Here is a 12,548-nt window from a genome sequence, read left to right as displayed (position 1 = left end):
ACATCAGGGCAAAGATTCTGCGTAAAGTATGCAGTGCATTTTGCAGAGTGCTTGGACACATGGTGGCCAGTCAAACTACTAGGATTTTGTAAAGAAAACTGCCCATATCAAACATAAAGTTGTGCTGGTGAGGGGGTAAGGGGAGATTTCTACAGGGAAAAGAAACCTGCCAGACCCCATCCTTAGACAAGTTCTGTTCTTTGCAAGTCATAATTAAAATAACAATAGGAAAGATGAAAGACTATGATATGGAGCCCAAAGCAGGTATGTAGCAAACACAAACCTTGGCTGTGCTGATCCATCGGACTCTGAGGAGGGCCCATTCCTGGGTGAGGTGGTCGCATAGCAGTGCCTTTCATGGATCCACAATGGATGTCTTCAACCCCCTTGTCGTGCATACCATCCATGGGCTGAAACATTTATAGGACATCAGTTAGGCACCTCTGTAAGGCACAATATTTCTATCCGGTGCTTTAAGAGCCCATCCTATAAAGTCTTCAAAATGTGGCCCAGTCATCTATTATCCATATGATAGCCATATATTTTCACATTTATATTACATATATTACTATATACTACATAGATTTCATAGGTGGGGGGAAAAAAATAAATAAAAAAGACTACACCAATAGGATCAGCAAAGCTACCTGTTAAGTCAAAAGTTAAGGATTTAAACAGTTGAAAGGTTTTTGGTTATGTCAAAACCTGCAAATAAAAATGAAGCCCTGTTGACAAGGCAGACAAATATAAGCTATTCTTCTACACCCTTTTAAGTAAGTCCTGAAACCTGCTGTATGTTGAAGTGAGTCCAAAGTCAGAATGGAAGAAGAAAGACTCTTTGAAATGTCTGTGATGATCTATTTTTTGGGTAATTTTTTTTCATCAGAGGGGAAGGAACCTATGGAAAGTTTAAAAGTTGAAACCAGAAAGTTCCATGGCAGTTGGGAAAAGAAAAACAGACAGGGTACAGCAGTGAATGGGGGTAAGCACCAAAAGGGAAAGAGGCTGAAGTAGGTGAAGCTGTACTACAGGCGGAGGAAGGAAGAAAAAAGGCGAAAGGCAGAGTTTGGCAAAGAAGAACACAGGGGCTGGAAAGAGGGCTTGAGGGCTTGAGGCCTTGGACACAACAGACACCCAAGAAACTGCCACTGAATGGACACTAATCCAATCCAGAATTGGGCAACAGAGCATGTGTTTGAGAAAGGAAAAGTCTATTCCTCCCCAAACTGGAATAGCAATTTTCAAAACAGCCTGAAAGGAATATTTCCAGGAGTTTATAGAAACCAAATGACTTTGAGCAAGAAAGTATGAGTGTTTGCAGTTTTGGAGAAAGGAAAGTTAATTTCTGCAGAGTCAAAAGCACGCACTTGAAAAGAGGAGAAATTTACCATAAAGAGGATGTTCAGAAGAAAAATGGGAAGAATTTGGTATAAAGAGTGTCTCTGAGTCTGTTAAATAGTAATAATAGAGAGGAAATCAAAGCAACGCAGCAGATGTATTTAGGCCACTTGTTTATTTATTTCCAGCAATGTTGAAAAGCAAAAAGCTGAAGCTCAGAGGGAGACGGAGGAGAAAAGACAAGGAATAAAGCTGCCTATAAAAAGATTTTCAGAAAGTGAAGCATCTGGTCAGCAGGTGTGAACTCCAGGCACGTCACCATGTCCTCACCCAGGGAATTATCTGAGGGTCTGTGGGCCGAAGAAAAGCAGGATGAGAAAATGCAGAACTTGCAGAATGAGAACAAAACAAAAAAAGAGCATCGATGGGGGTAGAGAATAGGAGAAAATGTGACAAAGATGCTAGGGAACAAAACAGAAGGGATCAGAAGATATAGTTATAAATAAAAACGATTCAGAACGTAACGATGACCTAACACTTATGAATATGTTTATTTTTAAAGGTGAGCTAAATATTTCCTTCAAATCTTATCTTTCATTTCGAAGGTGAAAGCATCCTTAAACCCTCCCAGAATTATTTCACCTACCTGTACCAAGGTTTGCAATTGACAGATCCAGTCGATAATATAATCCCCCAATTAATACAATATGAACACAAGACAATGCGATGACTTTGCTATGTCTCTATATTCAGTGTCTCCTAATAAATATGATATGGAAAATAAGCATTTATATACATACCTGACAAGCTAAAAACCTGTATTTAAAAGAAATCAAAAAAGCAGGCAGAGATATTGGAGATATTATAGGGCTATCCATGATATAGTTATATGAAAAAGAAGTCTCAAAGTAATTAACAATGATGATATGATTCAATTATGGTAAAAGAAAAAAAAATTTAAATATTTCACCTGAATATGCAAATCTATGCTTAGATGGTATTTTTGTTGAAGCTGGAGAAAAGTAAGGTGCAAAAAGCGTATATACAGTGCTCACTTCAGCAGCACATATACTAGAATTGGAATGATGCAAAGATTAGCATGGCACGCAAACTCATGAAGTGTTCCATATTTTTTACAAAAAGAAACGCATTTGAGTCAGTTCTAACAAGGTGGATGAACCTGGAGCCTATTATACAGAGTGAAGTAAGTCAGAAAGAAAAAGACAAATACTGTATATTAACAAATACATATGGAATCTAGAAAGACGGTACTGACAATCCTATGTGCAGAGCAGCAAAGGAGACACAGACGTAAAAACAGACATCTGGACTCAGCGAGAGAAGGCAAGGGTGGGATGGTCAGAGAGAACACCATTAACATGTGTACATTACCATACATAAAATAGATGACCAGTGAAAGTTTGGTGCAGGACACCCAAAACCAGTGCTCTGGGACAACCCACAGGGTGGGGAGGGAGGCAGAAGGGGGTTCCAGATGGGGGGGATACACATGTATACCTGTCGCTGACTCATGTTGATGTTTGGCAAAAACCATCACAATATTGTAATTATTTTCCAACTAAAATTAATTAACTAATTTAAAAACATCATACAGTCTTAATCAAAATTTAAGGGAAAAAAGTATGTACAATAAGCTGTTACCTGGGGTGAACCACTTATTTTATTTAGATCAATATGGTTTTACTTTTCAAAATAAGCATATATTAATTTTTTTATTTGAAAACCATCAAATAACATAAATTTGTGAAAAATGGATCTTTCCTTCCTGAGCTTAAAATTCCTTACCTTAAAATTGACCTCCAGTTCTACCAATTAAAGAAAAGACTTGTACTTTTTTGCAGTAACCTTTCTGTTTCAAACCAGTATCTTCCACAATTCACCTATTTAACACCAAGAAGCATCTTCACTACCTTATCTACCTGTGATATCATCCAAAAAAGATGTAAAACGGCCATACATCTCATCAGGCCTAACCTTCAGGTAATATACAGTGGCTACTCCTACCCTTCAAAGCAAATTGTCACAGAAGATTTTGTTTGCTTTCTCAAAAGGCCATTCTCTCTGTTTCACATCTCCTACAAAGCCATAATACCAAAGTCATACCGTTATGATCATCCCCACAGCAACAACCTGAATCTCACGAATGGCAGATTATTATAACCTTAATAACAACTGGGCCTGGGCTCCGCAAAATCAGAGCCCTCTTCCAAAACCAGAATAAAGCCACTTCACAGGCAGACAGCAAACTGCATTTTCAAGGATTCCCTAGAAACTGTTTTATTTCTATCAAGGCTTTTTTGAAAATATTCTTTAGGAAAAGACTCACTTTCCCTTTTCCTCTTTGGGACCTATGGGATCTTTTCAAGGAAGGATAATTTTCAGTATGTTACTCATAGATGGTATAAGTTACTTAACAGACGTAGTTGGGGGAAAAAAGTAAGACTTAACTCCTACTTCTTCACCAAGTCAAAATACCTGCAACCCCCAATCCACAGAATCTGTCAAAGCTGCATATTATAGCTAACACTGTTTTAAAAGCCAAGAGCAAGTCTTCCTGACAGTGCAACATCTGTAACCATAAAAGGGTCTAAGAAGGTATGTTTCTAATAAGGTGAGAGTGAAAGTGAAGTTGCTCAGTTGTGTCTGACTCTTTGTGACACCGTGGACTGTAGCCCACCAGGCTCCTCTGTCCGTGGGATTCCTCGGGCAAGAATACTGGAGTGGGTTGCCATTTCCTTCTCCAGGGGATCTTTCCGACCTACGAATCGAACCCAAGTCTCCCACATTGCAGGCAGACGCTTTAGTCTCTGAGTCACCAGGTAAGGTACAAGATAAGAAAAAAACCTAGCTGATTCTCTTGTTAACCGTAATAGAAAAAAAGAGGGGGCACGGGTTGGTTATCAGGGATTATTAGCCATCCATGACTCAGAAGACAAGACTGGGGAGGGGAATGAACTCACCTTGTGCATCTGATGCATGCCTTCCTGAGGGAAGTCAGCAGACCCCATCGACGGCATAGGGTGTGAGACACTAGGAGGCCCAGGACTTGGCCCCATCATACTGTGGACGGAACCGGGGGATGGTCCGGGTCCTGGACTGGGCCCAAGAATGGGTCCAGGAGAGGGTCCCGGCCCTGGCGAAGGCCCCGGGTGGGGCATCGCGCCAGGGTCTGTGGGTGTGGACATCTACTTCTCCTGTCTCTGCCAGTCGGTACAGTGATACTGAGTTGGAAAGAAGAAAAGAGAAAGGGATGTTTTAAACATGATGTTAAGATCAGAATAAAACAGTTGTTAGTATTTGGTGGTGCCACTTCTGTAACAAACATCAAACAGAACTCCCCTGTCTGGTCCAGATGCTTCAGAGGGCGTATACATATCCATCTGCCCTCCTCTTTATGAAGACCACTTGTTTAAAAGAAAAAGCAACTCTAAATGATTCTCCAGAAAGATATAAATCATCTAAGATGGGGAAAAAAAAAAGGCTCACTGGAGAAACTAAAATTTAACACATAAGCAGAATTCTAAACAAGCTTGAAATTTATTACTGAACTCAACAGATGCTCTCCATTACTTGGGCACCTTACTAGTCATTAACCGCCCCCCCAAAAGCCGTTAAAATATAAAATTCCTAAAGACGTACCCAACCAAGACCCACTTGCATAAGTCAATGGGCATTCAAACTTCTCAGAGATTTCTAGATAGTCAAAAGGGGGGGAAAGTACAATTCCATAAACTGAGAATGAAAGGGAATTGCCAATCATGGGAAAAACAGAGGTTATGGGAGTTGGACAAATATGGGTTCAAATATCCACGTATACAATTACACACGGAGACTAAAATGCAATAGTACACATAAAACCACAGCTCTGCGTCTGGCACAACAGGCAGTTACTCTTACTGAGCATTATTCCCCACCCCTGCCACCTCCACGGCAGCAGAAATGAATAGGAGGGACAGGTTAAGATGTGGTCCTCCCCCAAGTTAATGGACAGAAGACCACATGTACAGCTGAGGCCAGAGATTCATCCCAGCCCTCTGTGGGGTTCAAGAGTCACAAGAGAAGTCATCTATGACTCCTGGATTTCCGCACATTGATGAGGTGCAGAAATTTCAGTTCTCCAGCAAAGCAATATACGATCTCCTATGTGCCAAGACTTCCCGGCATCCCCACTGGGGAACTGCCTCATGGGGTGGGTACGACTGACTCTTGGATATGAGCCAAAATGACTAAATAAGCTGTTTTCTGAATTCTGATGTCTCCATGATCCAGAATGACCCCAGGATAGTCATGATGATTTATTATGTCACCTGGGGCACACACCGTTATGCACAAAATTCTGATGCCGAACTCACAAAATCCTAAATGGACGTGTGTGCCCACTAACGAGTGGCAGGGTTGAAATTAGACCATAGGGTCTTGGTCACCCACAGCGGGGCTCTGTCCACAGAGAAATGACAGGTTAGAGGGGAAACTAAAACACACACACACGCACACACACACACACAAAACCACACACACAAAACACACAACACATACATACACACACATTACTTGCATTCTTAGCTAACTACCATCACCTCTCTGTCCACAGAGAAGTGATAGGTTAGAGGGGAAACTAAAACACACACACACACACACACACATACTACTTCCATTCTTAGCTAACTAAACTAAAACACACACACACACACACAACTTCCATTCTTAGCTAACTAAACTAAAACACACACACATACACACACACACACACACACACTGCTTCCATTCTTAGCTAACTACCATCACCTCTCGAGGAATCTCCAGAATGTGAGGGCCATGAGGGCAAGGACTTGCTCTTCCTTGCTCCTGTTTCCCCAGCACATCCAACCAGTGTGGAGTAAAAAAACAAAGCAAAACACTGAATCAACTGTAGACAAAACTGCATGGACAAACTATTAATAGAGTCAATTATTAAAAAGTAAAAAATTCGGAGAGCAATCAGCGTTCAAGGTATGCTCAAACAAAGAAATCTTAACAGTGGAGGCAAGGATTTGGGCCAATCTGATAAATGAATTAGGGCTAAAACAGGAAGCGATGAAAGGCTGCTTGGGAGCGATTTCGAGCAAGGGATCACTCAAACTGCTTTGCTGATACAAGAGGGGACTAAGAGAACCCAGTTCAAGTGGTTTCTAAAACAACAGGGAAGCTCGAATGGTGAATTATAGCTTTGAATTCACTAGAGAGCCAAATGTTATTATTTTCTCTTTGTGATTAATAAAGCAGGCAGAAGTAACCTTTTTTTTGGCATTCCACCCTCTCACATATACAAACACACACACACATACACACATACATGTTCAGTCAGCATTTTAAATTTAGGAAGCTGACGTCAATTCAGGGGTACTCCAAGTTTAAATGTTCTTTCATGTATATCAGCAAACTAATAAACCCCTTTATTTTCTAGTGAATAAAAGGAAATTGCTTACTTCCTGTTATGGTTTACCTTGAAACTGGCTTCAGTGGCTATGATGGTAAGACACCACAAGTTTGAACAATGAAGACACAAATGCTCAGTCAGCCTGGTCGTCCTACTTTTCATGTTTTATATTTTAATATCTAATGATTTTCTCCATATATAATGATTTTCACCTGGGAATCTCATAGCAGGTTGTAATGAATGGTATACAGTCCCATAAAAACGCTCGTTTTTTGTCATAGGAAACTACTAAAAACTTCTTAGGGGAAAACATAGGAGATAGGAAGTAGGGAAGTATGGGTATATAGAGGAATGCTAACGTGCCACATGGGAAACTTTTCTTAAGACGAGAATCTTTAGAAGCATGCCCTTGAAATAGCATAGATGAGCACATACACAAGAAGTCAGCTCAGAAGAACAGCACAGTCTAACGAATGAGCAAGCGTGCCTCATGCTGCCCAGCTAAGGGATCTGGACTCCTGTGCAAATTGAACGTGACTCTCTGGCTTCTGACTGGGAGCCCAGAGACCCTGGGTTCCTGTCCGCCAATCTCAGGGCCACCACCAACCCTCAGGGTCCCAGGCAAAGCGCCTTTCTTCTGGGGCTTCTCAGTTTTCTTGGAGCTTGGAATCGGAGCATCTTAAGGCTCCGTGCATCTGCCAATCCATGACTTGCAGCATCTCCTGATTCCTCCAGTCTTCCGTGTGGGGGCACTCATCAGTAACCCTCCCAGCAGGACCTGGGATTCGTGCTGTCCCACCATCCCCCAAAGATGCACCCAAAGAGGAGCACCTTTCAGAGATGAGTGCACCGTCCTGGCCTCCTTTTCCTTCCTCGTCGTTTCTGATGGCAACTTCATTGTACAGCTCCAAGACCTAATCAGACTTTCTCACAGTGTAAAACAACTTGGGGGTGGAGATTACAAAGAGGGGCGAGTCTTGAGCAGAGGTGCAGGTCATGACTAAGTCCCCGTGGTTAAGGTTGAAAGTCCAGTACTGATCAAGCCATCTTCTCCCTCACCCATCCTCCTGCCCCCTCTGCCCAGAAATCCAAAGCCTTTTCTTCTTTCTCCCAAGCACTGATGAAGTGAGGTAGATGGGGTGGTGATGGTGGGGTTGGGGGCAGGATGAATGCGGGAGAGGCTACAGCTCTGGTCACCTTGATGGGGCGGGAGCTCTTGGTCTCTCCACAAAGTTAACACTCAAAATCTATTTTTATCTGGTGGGGGGGGGGGGGGGGGTGAGTTTTACATGGTCACCAAAAAGAACGACCTGTTCCACAATTACATGGCCAATATAATGAAGAGAATGCATGTGTGTGAGGAGGTGAAACACACAGACAGGGCCATACACTGGCACTGCCAACACCACCCCCGCCTCCATCCTCCCCCCAACGCTTCCCTCTACCTCACACCAGCACTCCCTGAGGGCCAGGCCGCTGTGTTCTTAGCCAAGAATTTTTCAGCAGTACACCCTGTCTTTTTTCGTCCTGACCCTGCCTTTACAACCGTGGAGTGTGTGCTTTTAAAAATAAAAGTCGTTGGTGCTTCCCACAACTCCAGCCACCGCAGACATCTTCCCTCTGCCCGAACCTCCTTCCTCTCCCCTTTGCAGAAAGCACGAAAGCCCCTGGGCACACCCATCTGCATATTAAAAGAAGTTCAACTTCATGGAATTTTAAGGGTCACCAGTCCAACCAAGACAACCAGCGACAAAACATCTACCTTTGTGGTTTACTCCAATCAGCTGAAAGACCTCTATGCCTGCAGTAATACTTACCAACACACCCCTACGGGCTGAATCATTTTAGTGACTTGACTTGAGGACACATCTTGTTATGTCCCCGTTTAAAACAGGAGAGCGCAAAAGGACCACAGAGCTTGCCCAAAGTCTCATCTGTGGGTGACTTTATCTCTTGACTCCGGGCCCATTACCAAGTTAGGGCAACATCAGGCAAGCCAGGCCGTCCACCAGTGTGCAGAGCTGTCACTCAGGTTGGGCAAAATGCGCAGGGTGCAGAAACAAAGATGGAAGAAACAGGGGGAGGTGTCGCAATGGGATTAGGGTGTGGCTGTGACCATATGTTAATGTATGAAGGGACAGAGAAGCGAAGAAAAGCCCTTGAGAAAATATGAGGCAGAGACAAAGTTATGAACTTAAGAGGATGGTGATATTTAATCAAAGAACCGGAAGATCTGTATTACTGATCTATTCTCAAATGTCCTGACTTTCCCTGGGCACAAGGCATGAAGGATGTACAAGAATGACCAGAGGGCTTACCCCACAGCTCAGCAAGTCTGATGGGGAAACAAGACTTATCCATACATAGCAGTGAGAAAAAAACAAACAAACAAACAAATAAGCAAGCTTCTGCAAGACCAGAAGGGGTTGAGCTGGAGTGTCCATTGCAGTCACAGGCAGAATAGAGGATTTACATCTCAGAGGGCAGAGGCAAGAGAAGGGAATTAAGGGAGGCTTCATGGATAAGGTGGTGCTTCAGTAAGGGCTTGAAGTAGACAATAAACGTGTTTATAAGAAACTGTAGTTTTCTAGTCACAGAAAAAGTTTGGGGAAACAGAACCATCTTGACTAGACAATGCTTCTTAAATAACTGTTCGCCAAACACAATAAGGAAGAGTGGGGGAACGTGGGCTCTCCAGCAGACCTTTATCACTGCTGTGTTTACAGAAAGACATACGGGCAAGGGCCAAAGGTGGAATATTAGAAATAAAAGTTAGGCCCAGTTCATTACCTTAAAAATCACCCTTTTAAAAGTTTTTTGGCTGTTATGGAGAATGAAAAGGCTCAGGAGAGAGTTAAGATAAGAGTTCTTTTTATGTCTGTTTGCTGATTCAGACCTTCTCCCCCGATCCTGAAGGATTTCTTGTTTTCTCTGTAGCTTTCTCTACAAATGAATTGATAATCCCCCCACATGAAGTAACAACTTCCCTGGAGCTGGAACACAAGCGCTGCTGTTCTTGATGGGTGAGCGGAGAGTCGGTAAAAATAGCGAGGAAGATAAAAGAAATAAACCGACCTGAAGTTTCGTTTTCAGAGGCCAAGGCTGTCTGGATAGGTGGTGAAATATCCCCAAAGCCCTCCTGCTTCTTGGCCTGAGACATGCAACTTTAAACAGTGCATGATATGATTTGTGCCACAGATAAAAACCACACTGGACTTAGAGTGAGTATTCTACGTGGCTGGCCCGAAACTCTAAAGAAGCTTGGAAAACAGCTTTCTCCATTCAAAGTCAGTTTACCATTCAAAGTTGAGGAGGTTTTAAAAAGTGGTTGGGTGAAAAATGTGCTGTGTTTTCTGGGCTTCTGTGAACTCCTCATCATTGAGTCAAGGGGACAAATTAGGATGTGAGCTGCCGCCCTTACTTGGAATAAAAAGCCCTGGGACAGTCCTTGCCCGGAGCCAGACCTGGCAAGGGCCCCAAGGCAGATCCGTGCAGGACAAGAGAGAACAACCAACTTCAAGGGCTAATTACAGCCCCATGAGCCCCAGGTGCTGCCTCAACAAGAGCTGGGCTCTTGACTCTACGACCCTGCACATACCATGAGCTGCCTTCTCAGAAGCATCTACCTGGGATGCAATTTGATGATCTCTTCAGTGAGGGCAGCCCATGTTTCCACAAAGGAAACATTATTTTAAGCAGGGTGTTTATGAGAAAACTCAAAGTACTAGAAGCCCCTCAACAACAAAGCCCTCAGGTAGAGAGCACCTGTCTAACCCCCAAACTTGTGTCCACAGGTAATCACAGGTAATGATAGATAACTATCACTTCTCAAACTTAGCTCAACCAAAACTGCCAGGCAACCGGTCAAAAACCAAACAGACAAACCAAGGAGCTAGTAGCAAAGTGTGACACTCCTAAAATCTAATTTGTGTATACACCCACCCATCCTGGGATGCCGACAAGAATCAATGATAGCCACTTCCTTCTCTGCTAGCTAAGATAATTTTATTTATACACTAAACAAGTATATATTTTAAAACCTTTTTCTGGTTGACATGGTGCATGCTGACTGAGCAGTAAAACTTGACCATTATGCGCTGAATGAAACTTGGTTATGTGATAGACTAGCTTTGATATGCCCAACTTTCACAGCAGCAACAAAAATTCAAGCACAAACCCTTCAAGTTCATTGCAGTTAAAATGAATAGTGGTCATTTACAGTGTTAATAATTAATGCTATTAAAAAATAAATCACAGAGTGGTTTATTTGACTCCTGAATTTCAAATTCTCTTTTACAAAACTGGTGTAACAGCAGCCAGCTACAACCTCAATTTTGATATGAAGCAAATAAAATATTCCATATGAAAACACTTTGTGAGCTATCATAGAAGAATGTACATCATCACGCGGATCCTTCTAAAGGCTTCAATTTCCAACCTCGACTTGCATTCACAATCTGCTAGATAGCTCTACTTTTTGTTCATGAATTCCATTGCTCCGAACTCCAGCCCATGCCGGATAAAAAATTCATGCTTTCCCCTGGAAAGCAAGTCTTTCTACCTTCTCCAACTTTATCTTTTGAAAATTCTTCTAACTGGAACCTCTTGCTCTGGGCAAGCAGGTCAAAACTGGTCCATTGGTCTTCTCACAGTTTTTTTTAGGCTTGGTGCCTGTGATCTCAGGATTTTCTTCCGATCTCAGATGATCAGCTCCCAGGGCCCTCACCCTTGGCCTCCTCTGGCCACAATCTTACCCCATTGCGAAGAATATCTGCCCTGGGGACTCAAAAGAGCTCACCCAGATCTCTCCCTGATCACGCGATCAGTGTGGTTTACAATTCACTATGCATACGTGTTCAGGCACATTCTTTAAAAGACATAAATTCTCAATTGCAGATCATTAATTTTTTAAGGAATTATAGACCACTTAATAGCATTTTAGTACATGTAGGAATACAGCACAACAGAAAACTGCCAAACAATTGCAAATATTTGCAATGTTATTATTTGCCCAGCTTTCCTCATGTACATTAAAGTTTCAAGTTCAATGACTTAACTCCTGGTAGGATGATAAAAACTGGACAATACAATCTCAAGCAGGTAAAGAAACATACAGTTATCCTAAAGAAGAAAACAGGATCCTAACATAAACTGATATAGAATTTCCCTTGGACTTGTGTTCACCTATAAAATAACAAACCGCAATGCTTTCTGGTCAGAGGTTTGGGGTTTTTTTTTTTTCTATTTTTAAGTAATTTTAATTCCCCAATTCTGAATTCAGGTTAAACAAAATGACAAAAGGAGAGGGGACTTATTATTTAATAGTTTTTAAACCTTAAATTTTATTTCAACTTCTAGCAACTTCATTCATCTACAGAAGGGTCACCCCATATTTAAATTAGGTCCGTTTCTAAAACATTTTTAAAATATTAGTGCTTGCACAGAGGTAAACGATGTATCAGTGGAAGACTGATGCTTACACACCTAACACTACATAGAATACTGTGTTATTTTTAAAGGTATAAAATTCTACAGGCATATTTCCTGATGATCACTGAATGTCCTGAAAGTCTCATATCTAATAAAACATCACAATTCACAGTAGGCTTCAGTTACATAATAATGTTCAATGAAGTCCAGAAGGCCACCACTTATGTTCATATTTCAGTCAAAAATCCTGTATTTTGTATCTAAAGCATAACTCTGAATGATTGAGTTAATGACTTTTTCTCTCATAATTAAAATTAAATAATGTTTCTATCCAACAATCAAA

The 12,548-nt window shown here is 41.8% G+C and overlaps 1 protein-coding gene across 11 annotated transcripts in view; it reads right to left on the bottom strand.

Moving 5' to 3' along the window:
• The window catches only part of SMARCA2 (SWI/SNF related, matrix associated, actin dependent regulator of chromatin, subfamily a, member 2), a 176,650-nt gene that overhangs the window by 158,644 nt on the left and 5,458 nt on the right, over positions 1 to 12,548 (bottom strand). For 10 of the 11 annotated variants that reach the window (XM_060410937.1, XM_027964526.3, XM_060410946.1 and 7 more), the window contains exons 2-3: positions 4,320 to 4,580; positions 284 to 410 (exon numbers count right to left, since the gene is read on the bottom strand). In XM_060410937.1, the coding sequence (XP_060266920.1) occupies positions 284 to 410; positions 4,320 to 4,544 (352 nt within the window). In that variant the 5' untranslated portion in view covers positions 4,545 to 4,580. Of the gene's footprint in view, positions 1 to 283; positions 411 to 4,319; positions 4,581 to 7,606; positions 11,480 to 12,548 lie in introns of those variants that run through there. The other variant, XM_060410945.1, reaches the window with a different exon arrangement.

The sequence above is a fragment of the Ovis aries genome, chromosome 2 (assembly GCF_016772045.2).
Source record: "Ovis aries strain OAR_USU_Benz2616 breed Rambouillet chromosome 2, ARS-UI_Ramb_v3.0, whole genome shotgun sequence".
NCBI lineage: Eukaryota > Metazoa > Chordata > Mammalia > Artiodactyla > Bovidae > Ovis > Ovis aries.
The sequence above is the reverse complement of the archived record's forward strand: the minus strand, read 5'-3'. Positions and strand labels throughout refer to the sequence as shown.